We start from the raw sequence: 20027 nt of genomic DNA, 5'->3' as shown, positions 1-20027 counted from the left end.
CTATCAAGGAATTGTCCAGAACTTGATAGAGGACAATTTTGATAGTAACGGATCCTTGAAAACTTGAAATCCTATCAAAACATGACACATTTAGGTAGAAAAACATTTATGGACTCGTTTAAACAAATCGCATAATAGTTTGTTCTCCATAAAACATCGTAGACCTGTCCTCAAGTCTGTTTCTTTCAGACGCAGACCAAAAATAGGTTCTGAACTTCGTTCTCAGTTCATTGCTCTTACCTCCATTATTCCACTCTTTTCCTTTTTCCGTGAAAATATGCAAATTGTAGATTTCGAGTAGTTGTATTGCTCGCACCGCCTCGTATTTTCGAAAGACCTGAGCAGAATTCCCGAATTTCAGAATGAAATCCAACCGTGACCCATTCAACCATAGTGGCGAAGTGCTGGATGTCAATCTTTCCGCACTCGCTTCTCCTCCGGAACCGATTTTCTCCGACTATCTGGAGTTGGCTTCACTTGTGTTGATGTTCATCATTGGGGCACCACTTAATCTTGCCGCCTATACTCAGGTAAGAGCTTAGCGCTACCCTTTCCTTTTCTTTGCACCTTCATCCTAGATTAATCTCACTTCGAATGGGGAATGAATTGCAGAACGTCGGATTACCATAGCAACATCATTTTAATCTGGAGAAATTAGATCGTTTCTCTTATTTCACAGGCAATTTGCTGTCAGAGTATTGCAGCTTTTTTCATCTGTTACTGCAAAGTAGGAGATGAATTACTTAGAAAATCCAAATAAATAGCATTAGTCAGTGCTGAATGTTTTGCACGGGACATGTTTGATTGAGGGAGGACAGAAAGAAGGGAGGGTGTGTGCGTGGGTTAAAGGCATCACTCCACGAATCTGAGGTGGTAAGGATTTCAGGTGGAGTATTCGTATACGGGATAGTGGATTATTGAGAGGGAGGTGATTCCGTCCATTTCTTCCTGATTGTCGTTAAAAACGGCCTAGAAGATACGGCTTCAGGCGTCTTGGCGCACTTTTTTCCACAAGGAGTTCGACTGGAGCGCGCCAGCCTTGTGTGGCGCCGCATCTTCCGAGCCGTTTTTTACGGCAATTAGGAAGAAATGGACGGAATCACCCTGCTCTTCATAATCTACTATCCCTTATAAGAATACTCCACCTGAAATCTGCACCACCTCAGATTCGTGGGGTGATGTCTTTAAGCAGAGGAGAAGTTTTCGATACGGCGGACGCTTAGCTCCTTCGCGGTTGAACAAATACAGTACTAATTGCATTTTTTAATACAATCCTAAACATACTTAACTCACATTCAAAGTTGTCAGCTCTACGGATCCATAACTGCCACTGCAAATGTATCAAATTTCATCACTATCATTTTATTTTATCATTTATTGTCCTCCTTAGCTACATCCGTTAATTCTCCTAGAAAGTGGTACTTTTGAGTTTAGTTGTACAGGTACCGCTACTAGTTCGATTTAGTCGAATTTTCTAAAAATATTCTAAAACAGCGCTTTCAGAAAAGCGAAGAGTCAAGCAAGAGCTTCTGGTTGTAGGCACAAACTCTAAAAAAAAGTGTATTTTAAAGTCATAAACAAGAGAGATTACCAGCCGAGAATTTTTCGGAACTCTATTCAGCAGTGAGTTCTAAGAAAGCACTTCTACAATATTTTAGAACATCTAAAGTGTTGACACTAGGGTTACCAGGATGTTTGGCAGCTGTGGAAGATTTTTGGTCCAAGGCTAACGAATGTGGCGAATATTCAATGAAGTTTGTTCAGAAAAACGTATACAAGGGTAGCTTGTCCCTCTCTACCTTGAGTCTTTGATTTTTTCCGAGTAGCTTCGACATTTGGATGTTATGCTGTTTACGTTCACTTTACTAAATTAAGCATGGAACATTAACAAATCTCAAGGAAATGGGAATCACTAAAAACTGAAGTCAGTTGAAGCCGCGTAATGTGATGTATCAAAAAAAAATTTGTTGAACGAATAACCAAACGGTAAGCATATGCACATTTGCTCGAAAGTCGTTTTTAAACTTTTAAACAAGGTTCGAATTTTTATAGAAATTTAACGTTACCGAAGTACTATTAAATGAAGTAAATAAATAATACATATATAGAATGTATAGAACATATATGGAATATTAAATGTACTTTGAATTCTCACTGAATTGAATTTTGAATTTGAATGAAGACAATAAGCTTGATGACTGGCAGTTTATAGATCAGTGGAGGAACCTAACGGAAAATTCAAACCACCTCCATAAAACACTAGTGGCACTGTCTTGAACGTGTCTATGCATATGTATGTCTCAATTTTGTAATTTCAAAAAAAAACGTAAATCGTAAAATTATTAGACTTCAAAATATTATGGTATGATATTTTCTATAATGTAGTGGGATACAATTTATGTAACACAAAATATGTAATATCACCGCCACAAATGTCGAAATTTGTTCACACTCACTAATCGGGTTGAATTTTTATTATCCGCGTTTTCTAACGGACTTCCAAAATGCTATTAAATCGCGATATTAAAAAATATTTTTATGGAAGGAAATGGTTAGCAAATTTGGGACATAATCAAAAGAACTACAGGTTATTTTTAGTGGTGGGCAGCCGTGTTTCATCCCCATAGTCCCCATAGTCCAAGTTCATAGTTTATCCGTGGTCGGAAAAATTTAAAATAAATGTCTGAAGAGGTAATTTTAGCTGAAAGCGAATTTGCAATCGCCAATATCCAGAATGAGTAATTAGGGCACGTAATTTACGGGAATTTTTGATACTGGCCCCAAGTAACGTAAGTGGCTGCAAGTAGTTGATGTTGCTTCTGACTTAGTTTCAGCTAGTAATAGTGAGGAAATGAAAACGAATCAAGCAGATTGATGACAAACATCAAGAAACAGCTCTTTACTGCCACACGAGCAATAAAATCTACTTTATATTGTTTCATTTCTCCAATCCGATGAGCGTAAAGAGATGCGTCGTTGGTTACACAGGAACCTGCGAAACTTCTAAGACATCTGATTCTTCGAAATGAAACACTATAAAGTAGATTTTATTCCTCGTGTTGCAGTAAAGGGTTGTTTCCCTTTTCATTTTCGTTTCCTTCGATTAGGGTTGGGCATCCCTGCCCATTCTTGAGAACTGCGAACCGTGCCCCGGGCACTGTGTAGTGAAAATGAGTGGAAAACAAAGAAAATTTCCGAGAACGAAGGCGTAAACACAATCGAAAGTGATAAGTGCGCTCTGATCGCGAGACGCGTGAGGGATGAACTACGCATAGCTATGAATGTATTGAAGGCATCACTCCACGAATCCAGGGTGAACGGTGGTACGGATTTAAGGTGGGGTATTCGTATACGGGATTCTAGATTAAGGAAAGAGGGGTGATTCCGTCCATTTCATCCTAATTGCCGTAAAAAAACGGCCCTGAAGATGCGCGGCGTGCACAAGGCTGACGCGCTCCAATCGAACTCGTTGTAGAAAATAGCGCGCCGGAACACTCGAAGCCGTATCATCCGGGTAGTTGGGAAGAAATGGACGGAATCACCCCTCTCTCCGTAGTCTCGCATCCCGTTTACGAATACTCCACCTGAAATCCGTACCACCTCAGATTCTTGGGGTGATGCTTTTAAGTTTAAGCGAAATTCTGTGGACCTCCGATCCTTCTTTTCTTTGTTCATGACAAGCAGGTTTGTGTTTTCAATTAAATAAGTAGATATTGTAAGAAGTACATAATGTTAAAGAAGAATACTAATAATGCTACCCATAAAACCTCTACTAAACCAAAATTGCACTTTTCGCCATCACCTAATAATAAATGGGATGTCCTCCACAACTCTTGAGAACTACGCATGGGATTTCAGGGTACTCTCCAACTTTCGAATAGTTCGAATTCTTTGAAGTCTTGAAAACTTGAATATTTCAAATTTGAGGTGCTTTCTGAAATACATTTTCTGAAAGATCTTGAATAATTCAAAATGTCCTACTTTAGGAATATTCCGAACAATGAATTTTTCAAATGTTTGAGTCTATTCGGTCAAAAGCACATTTAGAGCTATCTAGGCAGTTGGAGAGCTCTCACAGACAAACTACGACTCCTCGCAAATTCCCACGATGCTCGTGAGCATGAGCAGCAAGAAATATCCACAAAATTCACTATTATGACACATCAGCGATGTGTTATTGTGGTCTTTCCTTGTGCAAATGCTACATGAAGGGGACGAAACCGAATCCTAGTGCTTAGACGAAGATCCGCTTCAGTACATATACGAAGAATTGTGGTTACCATGGAAGTACATACAAATACGTAAGCGTAGGCGATGCAATGCAGTAGAAATACACCATGAATCATGAGGGAAAAATCCCCTGAGCATCATTAATGAAGATCCAAGGATTTGTTTTAACTGGCTGGGATAATTCAACGGAGCAACTTTTAGAACAAAATCTCAGAAGTACGCACTTAATCGTATTGCTATTTACGATGTGCTCTATGAAGTCCTTCAACGAATTTGTCATAAATTGCTTGAAATATTTCCACATTCATTAAGAGTTCAAAAAGAAGTGCTTATGGAACTTTCAAGTTTCCAGGTGGAACTTAGGAGCTCCATCCCACTAGAAAGATTCACACTGCACGTAACACTTAAAAAAAATGTTCTATTTTGTTCAGATTTATAAGCCTTGGGGAACTTTTTCTACCCTCGGGAATACAAGGGCAAAAAAAAAACTCCCAAAGGTTCATGAGAAATCTACCTTAATTTCCCACGCATTGGGTCGCGTGGCCTCGGCAGGAAGATCTTCGAAGTTCCATATGAAAATTAACGTTTCGCACGGATTTATTTGGCCTTTTGATCCTAGAATTGTTCTCATGTTTACGTTGATGTTTACTCTCATACTTATCCGTGCGAATTCACAGAATTTTTAGCGGGTATAAGGGTGTCCCAGTTTGTAAAACCGTTCCTATGTATGCTCTAAAAATTAGGCCAACAAGCACTTATTATTGTTTTGCTTTTAGCTCTGAAAAATCTGCTAATCTCTTCCCGCGGAACACAGATAAATATTTCACGTCACGGCATACTACGTTGGAGCTACGTCAAAAAAAAGCGCTCCAAAAAAACGCACATCAAACCCCTCGTCGTATCAACATTCTCTGGATGTCATGGTTGCAGAAATAAATCGGTTTAAGCAGGATTAGGTATCTTATCAGCTACGTGCAGGAAATTGTGCCCTCAATCACTGAATGCAAAGAAAACATTGGCTTAAAGGCATCACCCCACGATTCCGAGTTCGTACGGATTTCAGGTGGAGAGTTCCTATACGAAGTCGTAGATTATGGAGAGGAGGGTTCATTTCTTCCTAGTTGCCGTAAAACGGCCCGGAAGATGTGGCACGTGCACAGGGTTGGCGCGCTCCAATCGAACTCGTTGTAGAAAATAGCGCGCCAGAACGCTCGAAGCCGTATCTTTCGGGCCGTTTTTTACGGCAACTAGGAAGGAATGGACGGAAACACCCTTCTCCCAATAATCTACGATCCCGTATACGAATACTCCGCCTGAAATCCATACCACCTCAGATTCGTGGGGTGATGCCTTCAAGCATTTCAGATTCTTCTCAGAATCGCTCATATCTTTTGTGCCCCTTTGTGCCGCAAATGTGTAGAGCACAATTAGCAAATGTGGCAAAACATACTGCGTACCCGCTAATTTTCTATATCGAGAATATCTTAAAGGAAAATCTTTAAAAAAAAATCTGAAAAAGGAGTGCTTTTGTCGTATTCACGTAATAGAACATGCAGAGGACGCTGTTATTAAAATGAACAGCTACAGCAAACCATCTACGAATGGCAACAAAAGGACAACGCCTCAGGCGTATCAATCCGCTAGGGATGCGTCCGTGCACTCGTTTAAGTGCAATTCGTAATCGTTGAGTTTTTACCGACGTGTGTTAGGGCATGTAATGACTTGTGGGATTAGTCGATGCATCAAGTTAGTCCTTTTATTCTTACAGGCAGGCAACTCTGCTACTAATTTATCGACTTTGGGGGGATGAAAGCCTCCGTTGGCATCAGAACGGCATCAAACCATCGGACAGATCGTGCAGTAACAGTCGGACCGCTTACCGAGTGCGCTATCCACACCCAAAGAATCGCAAGAACAATAACAAAAGAAATTATTTGTGATTCTATGGGAATTATGCAGCTTCAAAATTCACTTTTAGGCATTTTGACATTTTGTTCTGACATTTTAAGAACAATAATGGTTCACGAGGAATTTGTTATTTTTCTATGTTCATTCTGAAAAAAAAAACACATAAACTAGTTCTGTAAAGGCAGTGACAGATTTCCATGTAATTTTAGCAGAGTCAAAGTATTTTTAATTACTTTACATGAATTAATTTTACATGAATCGAGTAGTTTTACTGCTTATGCGATACCAAGAGTTTTTTGCCCAGCAAAGCTTCGTTTCTTCAGGATCCAGCCAAAACTGGTGTGCGAATGTTCAGAAAATGATGGATCTCTCTGTGTCATGCATTTTCAATCGCTACAGACATACACATATCCATAGCTGATTACCCACATTACTATGAATTTGATTATTTCTGTCCATGTAGCTCGACGGAGGCAATAGATCAAGGGAAGCCAAAGATAGTGGGGGGAAGGGGGGAGGAGGGGGGGAGACGACAAATCCCACCGCTAGTCAATTATCCGCGATAATTAATCTTGAGTATATATGTAAACAGTCGCAAAGACAGCATTACGATAAATCCCCACTTGTTAAAAATATCTGAACCCAAACATCCGAAACCAAAAGGTTGAATGGTAGATTTCAACCTTTCGCACATCTTCTCAACACGCACGGATAAAGCTAACCACATCCTCCTACATATGCCCTCTATGTGTTTAAGTTCTTCATCAAATGATTCGATGCAAATCTCAGAAGAATATCCCTCCGTCTTTCTCGGATCTTAAATATGTTGCTCGTCTGAGAGAAAAAAAAATACAAAAGAAAATAGAAATTCTATTTTTGATTGGTCTCTTTTTTCTCCGATCATTTTTGATACAAATGAGGCAACTTCCTTTATTAATTTGAAAAATCTGAAGCCTTTTTCGAAGATGACAATCATTCGTAAATCTGAAATTTAGTCAAATTCCCTCTTGCCGCGATTCAGAACCGCGACTGTTAATTCATGTGGAAAAAAAAAACTCAGGAAAATCCTGTTTTTTTCTTCATGCGACTTAATCCAATACGAAGCGAAATTGGACGACCATTCCACTAATTTATTCGATTAGTTTTTTTTTTTTTTTTTTTTTTTGAGTTCAGCAACCTACATACCTATACATCATTCGATGAAAGCTGTGATTGAATTCGAATTTAATCATTTTCGAGTACACCTACATATGCCCAATTGACCTTTTAGATGTTTTGTTCGAATCATTTGAATATTTGAGTTGATTAGCTGATCTCGTGATGAATTGGAGTTATTTGTTCAGTTCGACATTAGTCCAGGTTCTCTGTTATAAGGATAACATAATACCGTAACCAGTATTTTTTGACATTTTAATAAAAGTTCGACTCATTACGAGAACCTCAATTTTTTCAAATGCAATCTTTTGTGCCCTAATAAGTACATATTGTTGCTTGAAAATGTCCGCCTTCACGACAATATGCCATTATCTAAAACAATAACGCGTACTTTAAGGTGAAAATACAATTTTTCTTCATACATCTTTCATATTTTTATTAATAAATGACATCCTTTCACAAAGAAACATCTGTATTGAAAAGTTCACTTTTCACATTTCCTCTTCAAATAAAAGAGAAGAAAATTGGGGATTGGAAGAATGGCGGATTAGACTAAAAACACAAAGGAACACATTAAAGGATACATTAAAGGACTCAATGTGAAAAATAATGACGTTTTCAGTTAGCCGAAAGACAAGTAACAAGTCGACTCGATCTACTGAAACGAAACTTAAACTATGCGGATCTGCTGGTGATTTTCGTCTACGTACCATCCAGAGCATGTTGGTTATTGACATATGATTGGCGAGGAGGTGATCTACTTTGTCGAGTCGTAAAAATGATGCATACGGTAGCGTTTCAGGTGAGTTAATATTTGCAATATAAATGATGCAAATTATGTTCATTATGTTTGTTTTGCAGTCCTCTTCAAACGTCATCGTATGTATAGCACTGGATCGACTCTTTTCCGTATTCTCAGCTACACGACACTCTCCTGACAAAGCTAATCGACGCATCCGAATTATGCTCTCGGCAGGTAGTGTTGTTTATTGTTTACTTCAGGGAGCAAAAAAAAATTGCGCATAAATCTCTATCGTATTCGTGTAGCATGGATAATCGCCTTCATGATTGGCCTTCCTCAGTTATTTGTATGGAGGAGTTACGTACCATTCGAACACCTCAACTGGAGCCAATGTCTGCAGGTAAGCTGACCACCGAGATGAATATGACGACCTTCCTGGATCAGTTCTTATTTGCTAGTGGGACGGATAAACGGATAAAAGGATCAGAACAACTACGTAATAGTACGTGTTCTGCAGAGGAGTGAAGTGAAAGTTTGCGAGAAGCCAGGGGTTTGCAGAACCGTTTAGTGTGATGTCATTGGGAGTTAATTCGCCTCTCTTCATAATTATGGAGGATAAACGTTAAGTGCAATTCCCATGGAGATGCGTCTATGCTTTCGACCTCTATTCAGAATCGTTTGAAGTTAATTGCGAGTGTGCAACCTTACAATGACTGCCGCGGCCAGCCGATGTATCATTACAGTGTTTTTATCTTTCCTGACAATCCTGGACCTATCACCGACATAGGCATCGAGTTAGAGGGGCTGACAGAAGAACTTCTTTGAAGAATGGAGTAGTAGAGCTGAAGACTCCGCCAGCTATAATAATCAAGAAATATTCAGGACATCACTCAAATTCCATGCCCAGTATAATTCATATTCACATCATCTCTGTTTCTTGGAACGGAACGTGTAACTTCCCTCGGGGCCATTCTGGTTCTTGGTCACGCAACCAACGCACGACATCATCAACGGATTCACGGGGGACTAACCGTGCATCCCTGTCGATAACGGCACTTTCGTACACGTTACGCAACCGATTACGGTTATTTTCGATACCAATTCCTTCGCAAACGAGAAATTCAACACGATGCGAAGCAACGTGTCGCATTCACACTTCAATCTTTGACGTTCGCTTCTAATTTCTTCCCGAGGATTTGGTAAAATGTTACACAATAGATCTCCTTAAAAAAATGCATTACGTATTTCGTCTACTACTGTGTGGTGGGCAGGTGTAGCGCAGTCGGTTAGAGGTTCCGCTTCTTGCACGATCGATCGGAGGTTCGAATCCACCCCAGTGCTCACCAAGCTTTTCGTCCCTTCGTGGTCGATAAATTGGTGCCAGACTTGCCTGGGAGGATAAAAACACTGACCTGACACATCGGCTAGCCACCGCAAGTCATTGTGTAGGCCAGTTACACGTTCGTAAACCTCAAACGATTCTGAATTGAAGTGAACATGAGGGCGGATCCCATGCGAATTGATTGACGCCAAACACTTTATCTCTTTTTTACTCTGTAGTACAGTAGTATAGTGCAAATAAAAACGACTCAGCTTTTGGTACAATTCCACTCGGAACGACGAAGTGGGACAATGTACAAGCTCTGCCGTTCGATTGAAGAGAAAGAGGGTCCCACCAAATGCATAACTGTCAGCGCTATTATTTGATAACTACTAAAAACACCAAAGAATAGTATTTTTCTGAAGACAAAAATGAAAAATGAGAAACTACCGCTAAAAAAAAATGAAACATTCTCAAATGAGTGCACTTTTAAAGGTAGAATGTTAGCGAGTTCATTGCACTGCAAAACCACAACTAGGACTGCCGTAGCCTATGTAAATAGACTAGCAAAAATATATGTTTTAGCTGATTTTCGCTTCAAAACCCATTATAAATAAGAGCAGAAAATATGATGGTTCACTGAAGCGATCAATTAATCAACATTAATAACCTACTAAATATTGCCAAACTAAAACAACAGAGGTAGCAATTTTTAATTGTAGTAAAAAAAAGTGCCTGCAATCAACGTGCAGATTGTTGATTCGTCGTCGAAACTTTCCGAGTTCCGAGAAAAATAGAAATTTGAGGACAATGAGCCGGGCAGGTATTAGTGATGTGAATGTGGAATGCAGTTCTGGCATGGAACCGCGCGCGGTGACCGAGTTGTCTCTGAATTTCACTGAAATAAATATTTTAAAACAGAAATCTTAAAATTTAAGTGCACTGATTGGAAATTTGTAAATCTGCGCCATTTCTTGACAAATGATTTTTCTGCACTCATTAGAACATTAATTAATACTAGTACTGAACATAAAATTAATTAAGGGTCCTTTAAGTGCTATTAATTAATTTTACACAGTATTAATTAATGTTATTTAAGAATGTGTTCATCAAAGTTACTTCACAAAACAACAGTCTAAAAAAATATGATCAATATGATAAAATAATATAATAAAATAAATAAATATGATCTTCCAAAAAATATGATTAATTGAGTAATAAGTAAGTAGGTAATTGATTATTTTGAGATTTCAAGGACTGAACTGCCCAAAGAAATGGAGAAAACTACGAACTGGCAAGTAGTTGGGGTTTCCGGAAGGAATAAAACTAAAAGATAAGAAAAATTTTAAAAAGATAAACAATGATGCAAGAATCTTTCTTCAAACTTGTTAACCAGTTGATCAATCCAATCGAATCATAGCGTGAACTTCGATTAATATGATTTCTCCTATACCTTTTCTAAGAAAATATTTTTTTTTCAGATTTGGGAAATTGCACGAATAGAGAATGCAACCATTAGAGGTCGTCTATTCGATGCTGAATCATGGTACTCCATAGCTCATATTGGATTGGTTTTCTGGATTCCAGCCCTGATTGTAGTGGTAAGTCATACAAAAGTTTTGGTTGATTGTTGGTGGGAAACCATAAATTTTTTTCGAAACTATCTTTTCCAATCCTACGACGAGGTGGCACTCTATGAGAGATGCAAATCTTGCAATGAACAGTAGAATATAGAGAAAAATAAACTTACTTTTAAAATTTCAAAAATCCTCATAGTATTTATTTCATAATTGAAAAAGAAATTAATTTAGCTACTCACTAGCTTTTTTCTAAAATGAAATCGACTTTCTATCTACATAGTATAATGGTTTCCGCTAATGCACCCAATAATAAGTTTAATGGAAGGAAACCTCAGAGAAGACCAGAATTCACCTCCTTGAGGAACCATAAAACATAAAACAAAAAGTCGACCGTAACCCTGGACTTTTAAGTACTTTATTTACATTGATAGTACAAACTTTTCTTCTGCAGATACCAACAATCCCAGAAGTTTCTGGAACCATTTTTAATCTCTTGATCAACATTCTTTCATCTTTAGTCAACTTATAATCTTGAAGGTACGAGGCTCACAGGCTTAGTTTTCGAGTCAAAATCGTATTCAACATACATACTTTCCTTTTTCGAAGCCATTAGGATTTTGAAAAAAATCGAGGGCCCGTAGATGATACATATACTACTACACATCACTTTTCTGTCCATGGGACTCCAGAAATAGCAATAGACATACCCATACAATAATAATAATAATAATAATAATAATAATAATAATAATAATAATAATAATAATAATAATAATAATAATAATAATAATAATAATAATAATAATAATAACTGGATGGTTAATAGATAACTTCAAACATTTTCTTTTTGCTCAATGCTCATTTGATCCATTGTCTTAAATCTACATGTGTTTCATTTATTAGGCTGTGCTATTTTCCTTTAAACAAAAAAAGACAGAGAAATTCAAAAAAAAAATCGAAATTCAAATTAGTTCAATAATCTTCGATCTATGTAAAGAGAAAAGAAAAAGAGATTTGTGCTTTTGATTAAGCACTTAATCAAACACTTATAATAATGATCCTCGAGCGCATAATTCAATCAACGTCAAATAATTGCTTGACAAAAGATGCAGATCTTCTCGTTCAGATGTGTTATGTGATCGTACTGACGTGGGTTTTCATCAATTCACGGCCGTCCATCTCTATATCAGGAAAACGTACCGGATCCCTTCAAACTGGTTGCGAGACGGTGGACACGATGTTGACAAGAGCATCAGGTGAACTCGTTCTCCGAAAATCTGCAACAACTCCTACTTTCGAAAAAAAAGAGGAGAAGAAAAAACTTAGAATTGAAATTCGGGAGAAAATTGGACTAAGTAGAAATGACTAGAAGTACAGTCTTTTTCCCGCTTATTTCCTATATTATATTCGAGAGGAATTCTTCTCAAAAGCCTCATTTACCTCAACCTGGAACCCTGTCAAAGAATCGTGAACATAGCGTTAGACTCTGCTTTGCTCCCAATGAACCCACAGTAAACGTTTGCGTCGTGGGACCCTAAATTAAACTAAACTTCCTTCTCTGGCAGGAAGCCAACCATTAGCTCCGATGCAGCAATACAGTTATAATTACCTATAACTGTTAATGCATTTGGCCCTTCCTGCTCAAATTCACAGGAACACTCAAATTTGATTTCTTTGCTTTTCCTGTCAAAAAAATTTCGAAGCTCAAAATAATCCGCGAAACAAAACTCATTGTAATTAATCTAGCACCAAAGTGGATTTCTTTTGCATAAAAGAGAAAACTTTTCAGTTCAGTTTCACGGACCAACGGATAGTGAAATTAGGTGACCACGTTTCCGTCGGAATACTACCGCGATCAAAAAGTAGTAAGACTTTTCCATTTAAATTCTCGGGTATATCCAAATGCACTGGAAAGAAATTTCTTATGTTGTCACAACCTTTACTGACATCTGTGTCAAATTTCATGACAGGTGCGTCAGTTGTTAATGAGTTACGCTTCTTGACGTTTGCCTCCAGAAATTTATTCTTCAATGCGCCATCTCACACGGGCTTTAGTTGTTCGCGACTTTTTCCATCAAAAATTCCGCTTATATCGTTCCGCATCCAGTCGATTCACCTGATTTGGCTCCGTTTAACCCCTGGCTGTTCCCGAAACTCAAAAAAAAACCACTTCGTCTGTCATCGTTTTGACTCGATTGATTAGAGCGGTGGCATCCAAGAAGGCGCTCAAGGCCATCCCGGAAATCGAGTATAACAAATCTTTCGGAGATTAGACGAAGCGTTGACATAAGTGTATTGGTGCCAAAGGGGAGTACTTTTAAGGAGATGAAGTACATTTTGAAGAATAATGACCGTTTTTGTTCTATTTGGAAAGTCCTACTACTTTTTGACCACAGAAGTATTCTTCCCCTCCACTCCCCACTCTCCCAGAAAAAAAAAGATTCCCAGGGAATTCCCTGCTCCAACATGACCCGGAAACTGTGCTATTCAGAGAGCCGGACAAACTAAGATGGGTACTGATTAAATTTTACCAATTTTACCAACATTTTACCAACTGCAATCGATGCCAAAAACAAGTGAGGTGTTGAACATCAGCATAATGGCTTCGATTATGTTCAACCGGATGAAGGCGCCGCAACTAGTTGGGACAGCGGAAAGGGAGACCGTGCGTCAAGAGTTAAGGACGAGTGTGATTTGCAACAGACGAGCTGCGTCCACCAAAATGAGTACCTTCGATGACGACAGTAATTTCTAAGTCGTTCACAGATTTAAACTAACTAAATGCTCGTGAGGGAACTAATATATAAATGTTATCTCCTAATACTAGGACCATATCTGTAATGAGTTTCTTTTTTTTCAGAATGGAATCCTCTGAAAACGTTTTCATTGACGAAAATGAAGGATATGAAAGAAGAAAAGTGCACAGGTGAAACTTTTTTCATAGCTTTACCTTATCCTCCTGGTCAACACAGTAGTGCTCTGCAGGACCTCCACGGATAGTGGTCTCGGACGAGTCATCCGTGCCACTAACGTCACGACCATCGATCGCTTCCAGTGAAGCGAGCGCTGTGATCAGGACTAGTGTGCATAACAGTCAATCATACCACGCAAGCGTCAACAGGTATACAACCTCTATCGTAAATTCTATCCAGAGAAACCGTCGAATGAAATCTTCTGTAGGGTCAAAAGCACATACGCAATTGCGTACGCGGGTTCTCTCAAGGCGCATCGGTGGAGCGTAGCGGCTAGGAGCGAGGTGAAACCATTGCTGGCACCACCAATGTCGCTGCAGTTTGCGACGGTCCCACTCGGTCACCTCTGTACCAACTGCTGCCTCCACCACGCCGTTTTGGGCGCGTACGCAAATGCACCGCAACTACACTCGTGACTCATGTCGTTTTGACCCGACTATATGTTTGATTTTATCCACTAGTAGATAGGGAAGTACAGTAGGGTCAAATCCTCATAAAGCACGGTTCAGTTGCGCTCGAAGTGGTTAGGATCGAGTGGGGACGCATGCTAGCACTTCCCGTGGCGGCAGTTCGCAATATTCCCACCTCGATTCCAATCGCTTTCTCTACCGCGCCGCTTTGAGCGCTGTCGCCTCATGTCGCTTTGATTTCACTATACTGACGGAGAGAATCGAACATGGAAAATCCTCCATTATCCCGCTTTTAAAGACACCTGAATAGACGGTGTGATGTGATACGGTGACGAAAACTTGATTTCAATAATGAGCTTCCAATTTCCTCGAAGAAACATGAAGTTTGTGAAATTGAAATTTTGTGCACGAACTACAGCGTGCCCTCGTCTCTTGAATAGCGACTTCTCGTGATTTTTCCCACAGAAATTCCGTCATTTTGTGCTTGTGTAAAGAAAAAGATAAAATTTGTTCCTTCTTTCAGGTCAAGAGCAGTTCGAGTCTCGTTTTTGCTGGTTGTTGCATACATAATTTGTTGGCTACCGTATAATTTACTGAGTTTGGTGCACCTAATCGACTCACAGTTATTCGCCAATAGTTTTAACAAGGTCAGTTTTCTCATGCAATCCTCTAATAATACTGGTTGATCGGTGACTGCGCACTAAATGTCGTCACCGGTAACGCCATTGTGGGCGCAGCCATGCTTTAGCTGTTCCTTCTTATGAGGAAAGAAAGTAAAGATCGTAGTCCGTAGCAAAAATGCTTCTTATCCACCGTGCTTAGGTTCCATGTTCAGAGATAAAACCGCTAAAGTTGCGTATTTCTAATGTTACATTATATTGCAAATACTCACCTTTTTTCAGTTGTACTTCCTGCACGAGTTCATGGTTTTCAACTCAGTCGTAAATCCATACCTTTACGGCTTATTCAGCCATTCGGACAAGATACGGAGAAGAATTCACGAGTAACCAGGCTACGCCCGGAAAAAAGGCAAAAAAGGCAAAACGGGTCCGATATATGATCTCGAGTAAATTATTTTTTCGCAATCTTCATTTGCACATGAAGCTATAAGACACTATGACATACTATCACAACGCGCTGTATATACTTGTAATGCACACCTCCTGCACTTCAAACAATCAATCACAACACAAAATAGATGCTGCTAGATGAATGAAAACCATAGACATTTATTACAAATATCTAAAAGACAACAAAAAACACGTGAAGGAAATAAATTATAAAGGGAAATATGAACAAATTAGAAGAACATGGCTGCCATGCCTCCCATCTCTTGTTGCTCTTTAACAAAGATCTCAAAGTACTGATAAATGATCGTCACAGCGAGAAGAATACCAGTTCCACTTCCTATTGCTCCCATAAAGTCTGCAGTTACAGACAATGCACCAATACACAGTCCACCGAAAGCGGCTGCGGTGGGGATGTATCGGTTGAGCTCGTGAATCATCGACTTTTCTCTATGACCACGCATCACCATTTGTTGCTCCTTCAGCTGCTTAGCTACGTCCTTAGCAGAAGAGCCAGACACATCGATCCACGTCTTCGAGAAGAAGGCGCATGATCCTAGCATGAAAATCACGTAGATGATGCAGTGAATGGGATCCTCCAGAACATGGGAAAGAGTGTCGGGAGGCGAGAGGTAGTAGCAGATACCTGAAAATTAACATTATTTCAAAGTGCACTAAACCTTGGTGCACCTATAAGTGGCTTTGATGTGAAACAAACACTGCAGATTTCAAACATGTAGCGTTTTTTCTTCTTCTTCTTTCAAACAACGAATTCAGCAAAAACCAGGTTTCTACAGTGTAACAATTAAGTTCACACCTGCATGACTATCCAACTGTCACTTTAATCAAATCAGTTTGTAATGTTTTGTAATGTATCTTATGCTGTGTTCAGAATATAAATTAGGTCCTCTTCTGCATAAAATGTGTCTACAAATACACGATGTAAAATCTATAGAAACATGTCGAAGGGAGAAGTAACGAAGTGATATTATGCCCAACTTTAGGGACATTTTTCACAAGAGTCGCTCCTCTTCATCTAACCAGAATAAAAGAAGTTTGAAATGTAAATGTTTAAAGTTTAGTTTTTTTTTTTTTTTTTTTTTAAAATTTAAAAATAAAAAAATAAAACCCCACCCCTTTGAGGTTGGGGGGTTTTATATTTTTTGTTGGGTTTTTGGGTTGGGGAGGGGGGGGGGGGGGGGGGGGTTTTTTTTTTTTTTTTTTTTTTTTTTTTTTTTAAAATGGGGGGGGGGGGGGCGCCCCCCCCCCCCCCCCCCCCCCCCCTTTTACCTTTTTTTAAAAAAAAGCCCCAAAAAAAGAATTTACCCGTTTTTTTTTTTTTTTTTTTTAAAAGAAGGGAAAAAGGGGGGCACCCCCCCCCCCCTTTTTTCTCTTTTTTTTTTTTAATTTTCTCCCCCTAAATTTTCCTTTTTTTGTTTTGTTTTTTGTTTTCTTTATTGAGGGAGGGACTGCGCTACGCTAAAATCGCCGAATCAAAACTATCTCCTTGTCTAGCATTCGTTAAAATTTTTTGGAATTTATACTTCTGCATACTGCACGAGTATGATAAGAAAACATACCTCCGGTAGGATAACTGCGGTAGCTTCCTGATGCGTCAGACCATGTTCCGAGCAAGTTAACAAGGAAGTTCCCTCCGAATTTTGCGGCGAGCATCTGCAAAACAACAACACCATACGCATTTTACCATCCACGAAGCAACGAGGATAACTTACTTGTGAGATGACATAAAGATTCGAGACAAGTGCTGATTGAAGAATAATAGGAATATTAGACGTGTAGAACAACTTGATTGGATAGCTGCTGTACTGACCACGATAGCGAGCCGATTTTATAGGAAGGTCAACACGGAAGCCCTTGAAAAAGACATAAATATGATGCGTAGATAAAATATGATAGCAACACAGTACAATGTACCTGGAAGTAGATGACAACACCGAAGACAACAAAAGTAGCCATGAGATTCATAAGGTTCGGCAGATTATTGCGGTAGAAAGCCTCGCGGAGAGCGCGAACCTAAAAGTGGAGTGTGAAGAAGAGAAATTTACGTAGTAAATGAGGAGTCAAGAACGAGAGAAACTACCTTGTCACTTCGTGTCGCGAGAAGATGGAACAATGCGATTACGGCACCTTCAAACTCGGTTCCTCGTCCAGTGTTCATAGTTGCTGGTGAGAAAGCTTTCCACACGATGGTCTCGCAGATGTTTGTTGCAATAAAGAGGGAAATTCCAGAACCAAGACCATAACCTTTCTGAAAAATGAGCGGATGGCTTGTTATAAAATATTGATGTTATAAAATTTGCAAAAACATAACGTTAGCATGGGCATTTATAATAGCGTTACATTCAACTAATTTGCACAGCTTTAGAGTTTATGCTGGAGGAAAAGACGAGATCTACACATGATAAGCATGGTATAAAAAACCGCCTTCAAGAAAACTTCTGATTCTTTTGTGTTACTTAAAGGCATCATCCCACGAATCTGAGGTATACGGAATCGTAGATTAAGAAGAGGGGGGTGATTGTGTCCATTTATTCCTAACTGCCGTAAAAAACGGCCCAGAAGATGCTGCTTCGAGCGGTTCTGCGCACTATTTTCTACAGCGAGTCCGATTGGAGCGGGCCAGCCGTGCCATACCGCATCTTCCGGGACGTTTTTTACGCCAATTAGCAAGAAATGGAGGGAATCACCCACCTCTCCATAATCTACGATCCTGTGTACGAATACTTAAAGGCATCACCCCACGAATCTGAGGTGGTGCAGATTTCAGGTGGAGTATTCGTATACAGGATGGGAGACTACAGAGAGGGAGGTGATTCCGTCCATTTCTCGCTAATTGCCGTAAAAAAACGGCCCGGAAGATGCGGCGCCGCACAAGACTGGCGCGCTCCAATCGAACCTCTTGTACAAAATGGTGCGCCAAAACAAATGAAGCCGTGTCTTCCGGGCCGTTTTTTACGGCAATTAGGAAGAAATGGACGGAATCACCCCTCTCTCCGTAGTCTCCCATCCTGTATACGAATACTCCACCTGAAATCTTCACCAGCTCAGATTCGTGGGCTGATGCCTTTAACCTGAAATCCGTACCACTTAAGATTCGTGGAGTGATGCCTTTAAAAAGAGGTGATCAATGCGCAGAAAAATTTGAGTGGTCGAAAATAAAATTTGGATATACTCCAAAGAAAAACACAAGGTACAAACGGAAGCCTTCTGCACGATTCTTCAATTTTTGAGAGTTTTAAGGAGAACCATACCTGGAGTAGCTCATCAAGCAGAAGAACGATAAGACCAGCGATAACCAGTTGAACCACAATGAGCAAGCAGATTCCGGCGCCAATCTCAGATGGGTCGCCATATAGGCCAGACATCACATAGACAATAGCTTGCCCGACAGTGATAACCATACCGAACACTTAAATATGATGTGTAGAAGTCAAAACTTCTAATTATGTGCTACGTTATATTGGAATCCTGTGAAATAAAGGACGAAGAAGGGATCTCCTCACATTTCTGTGCTCCGTTGAAGAGAGCTCGATCTTTCGGGGTATCCCCAACCTCAATGATCTTTGCACCAGCCAACAATTGCATGATAAGTCCAGATGTTACAATGGGTGAGATTCCAAGTTCCATCAATGTACCTCTGTTTGATGCCAAAATTACTCGAAGCCAGTAGAATGGGTCAGCAGAATCGGTGGACATAATTCCTAAAAGTACATGATAAAGTCATCCGCAAAAGCCGAGTGCTCATGAGAGAGAAGTCCCAGAAGCTCACCGAAAAGTGGGATTTGGCAACACACGAGGAAAACGAACAAGGTGATTGCTGTCCAAAGCATCTTCTCCCGGAATTGGATCTTCCGCTCCGGTTTCGAGACCTCCGGCACGAAGCCGCAGAACGGCTTCACGAACTCAAGAAATTTTACTGAAATAGAGCAAAGTAATTAGTGTTACACATCCGCCGTACAGAAATCCATTGTAACACTGAAAATAAAGTAAAAATTTGTCTGAACAAACTTACTTCCCATCCTAGCGTCAGTCGACTGGCTCTGATCTCAAATACGGGGCTATGTAGAGACGAAAGCAGGCAATCAGTCGAGTCGAAAGAAGTCAGGCAGCGGATACCCACTGAGGTACTCGCCAACTCCGGCGCGTCTCTGTAAAGCGCGATCTGCCAACACGCTACCGTAATCAACTACAAGCACGAGCACAAATTTACAAATTGCTGCAAATATGACATTTGTCTGATGTCAGAGCCTTACTGATATGAATCGTAAAAGGTGTACAATGAAAATGACAGTCAAAAAGACAACAAAAAGTTAGGAGCACATCTTTATATCACTAGAAATGAGAAAACGGCTTAAAGGGCGGCCGAACTGCAAGGTCCTCGCGGCTCAACTATAGGACGCAGCCCTTTGCGCTGGCGGATTCTTGCAACGATTTCGCTACCGTATACAGCAGCGGACGTCTCCGTACTTCCATATTTTTAATTTTGAACTCTGCTTTCTTACTTTTTCCTTCCAGTCATACAGTTTGGCTTTCTTTACTAGGTTTTGGTGGAATGTGGGGTTTGGGTTCTCTTTGTTGGCGAATATTCCCTCTCTATGGAGGGATTCTCGTAGTTCACTGG

At 39.8% G+C, this 20027-nt stretch overlaps 3 protein-coding genes across 4 annotated transcripts; 1 reads left to right on the top strand and 2 right to left on the bottom strand.

The window, feature by feature from the left end:
• Window positions 1–362: 362 nt before the first annotated feature.
• On the top strand, window positions 363–15325 carry RB195_000771 (uncharacterized protein; the record flags this gene model as incomplete). Of its 2 annotated transcripts, XM_064197279.1 has the most annotated exons (12): window positions 363–530; window positions 6462–6477; window positions 6538–6638; window positions 7916–8095; window positions 8155–8269; window positions 8341–8435; window positions 10838–10957; window positions 12063–12192; window positions 13797–13862; window positions 13922–14057; window positions 14842–14965; window positions 15221–15325. In XM_064197279.1, the coding sequence occupies 12 exons, from the start codon at window positions 363–365 to the stop codon at window positions 15323–15325; spliced, it is 1356 nt and encodes a 451-aa protein (XP_064053160.1). The 2 variants fall into 2 exon arrangements, with proteins under 2 accessions (XP_064053160.1, XP_064053159.1); XM_064197278.1 differs by lacking the exons at window positions 6462–6477; window positions 6538–6638.
• Window positions 10098–12189, bottom strand: RB195_000772 (uncharacterized protein; the record flags this gene model as incomplete). The annotated part of the gene is made up of 2 exons (XM_064197280.1): window positions 10098–10254; window positions 12137–12189. The coding sequence occupies 2 exons, from the start codon at window positions 12187–12189 to the stop codon at window positions 10098–10100; spliced, it is 210 nt and encodes a 69-aa protein (XP_064053161.1).
• A 293-nt stretch (window positions 15326–15618) lies between the features above and the next one.
• RB195_000770 (uncharacterized protein) lies at window positions 15619–19425 on the bottom strand (the record flags this gene model as incomplete). Its single annotated transcript, XM_064197277.1, has 9 exons — window positions 15619–16031; window positions 16966–17059; window positions 17119–17259; window positions 17321–17419; window positions 17487–17654; window positions 18658–18815; window positions 18910–19107; window positions 19176–19322; window positions 19419–19425. 9 exons carry the CDS (start codon window positions 19423–19425, stop codon window positions 15619–15621), a joined length of 1425 nt encoding a protein of 474 aa, XP_064053158.1.
• Window positions 19426–20027: the final 602 nt, after the last annotated feature.

The sequence above is a fragment of the Necator americanus genome, chromosome IV, assembly GCF_031761385.1.
Source record: "Necator americanus strain Aroian chromosome IV, whole genome shotgun sequence".
NCBI classification, from domain to species: Eukaryota; Metazoa; Nematoda; class Chromadorea; order Rhabditida; family Ancylostomatidae; genus Necator; species Necator americanus.
Note: the sequence above shows the minus strand (reverse complement) of the source record. Positions and strands in the feature narration are given on the sequence as shown.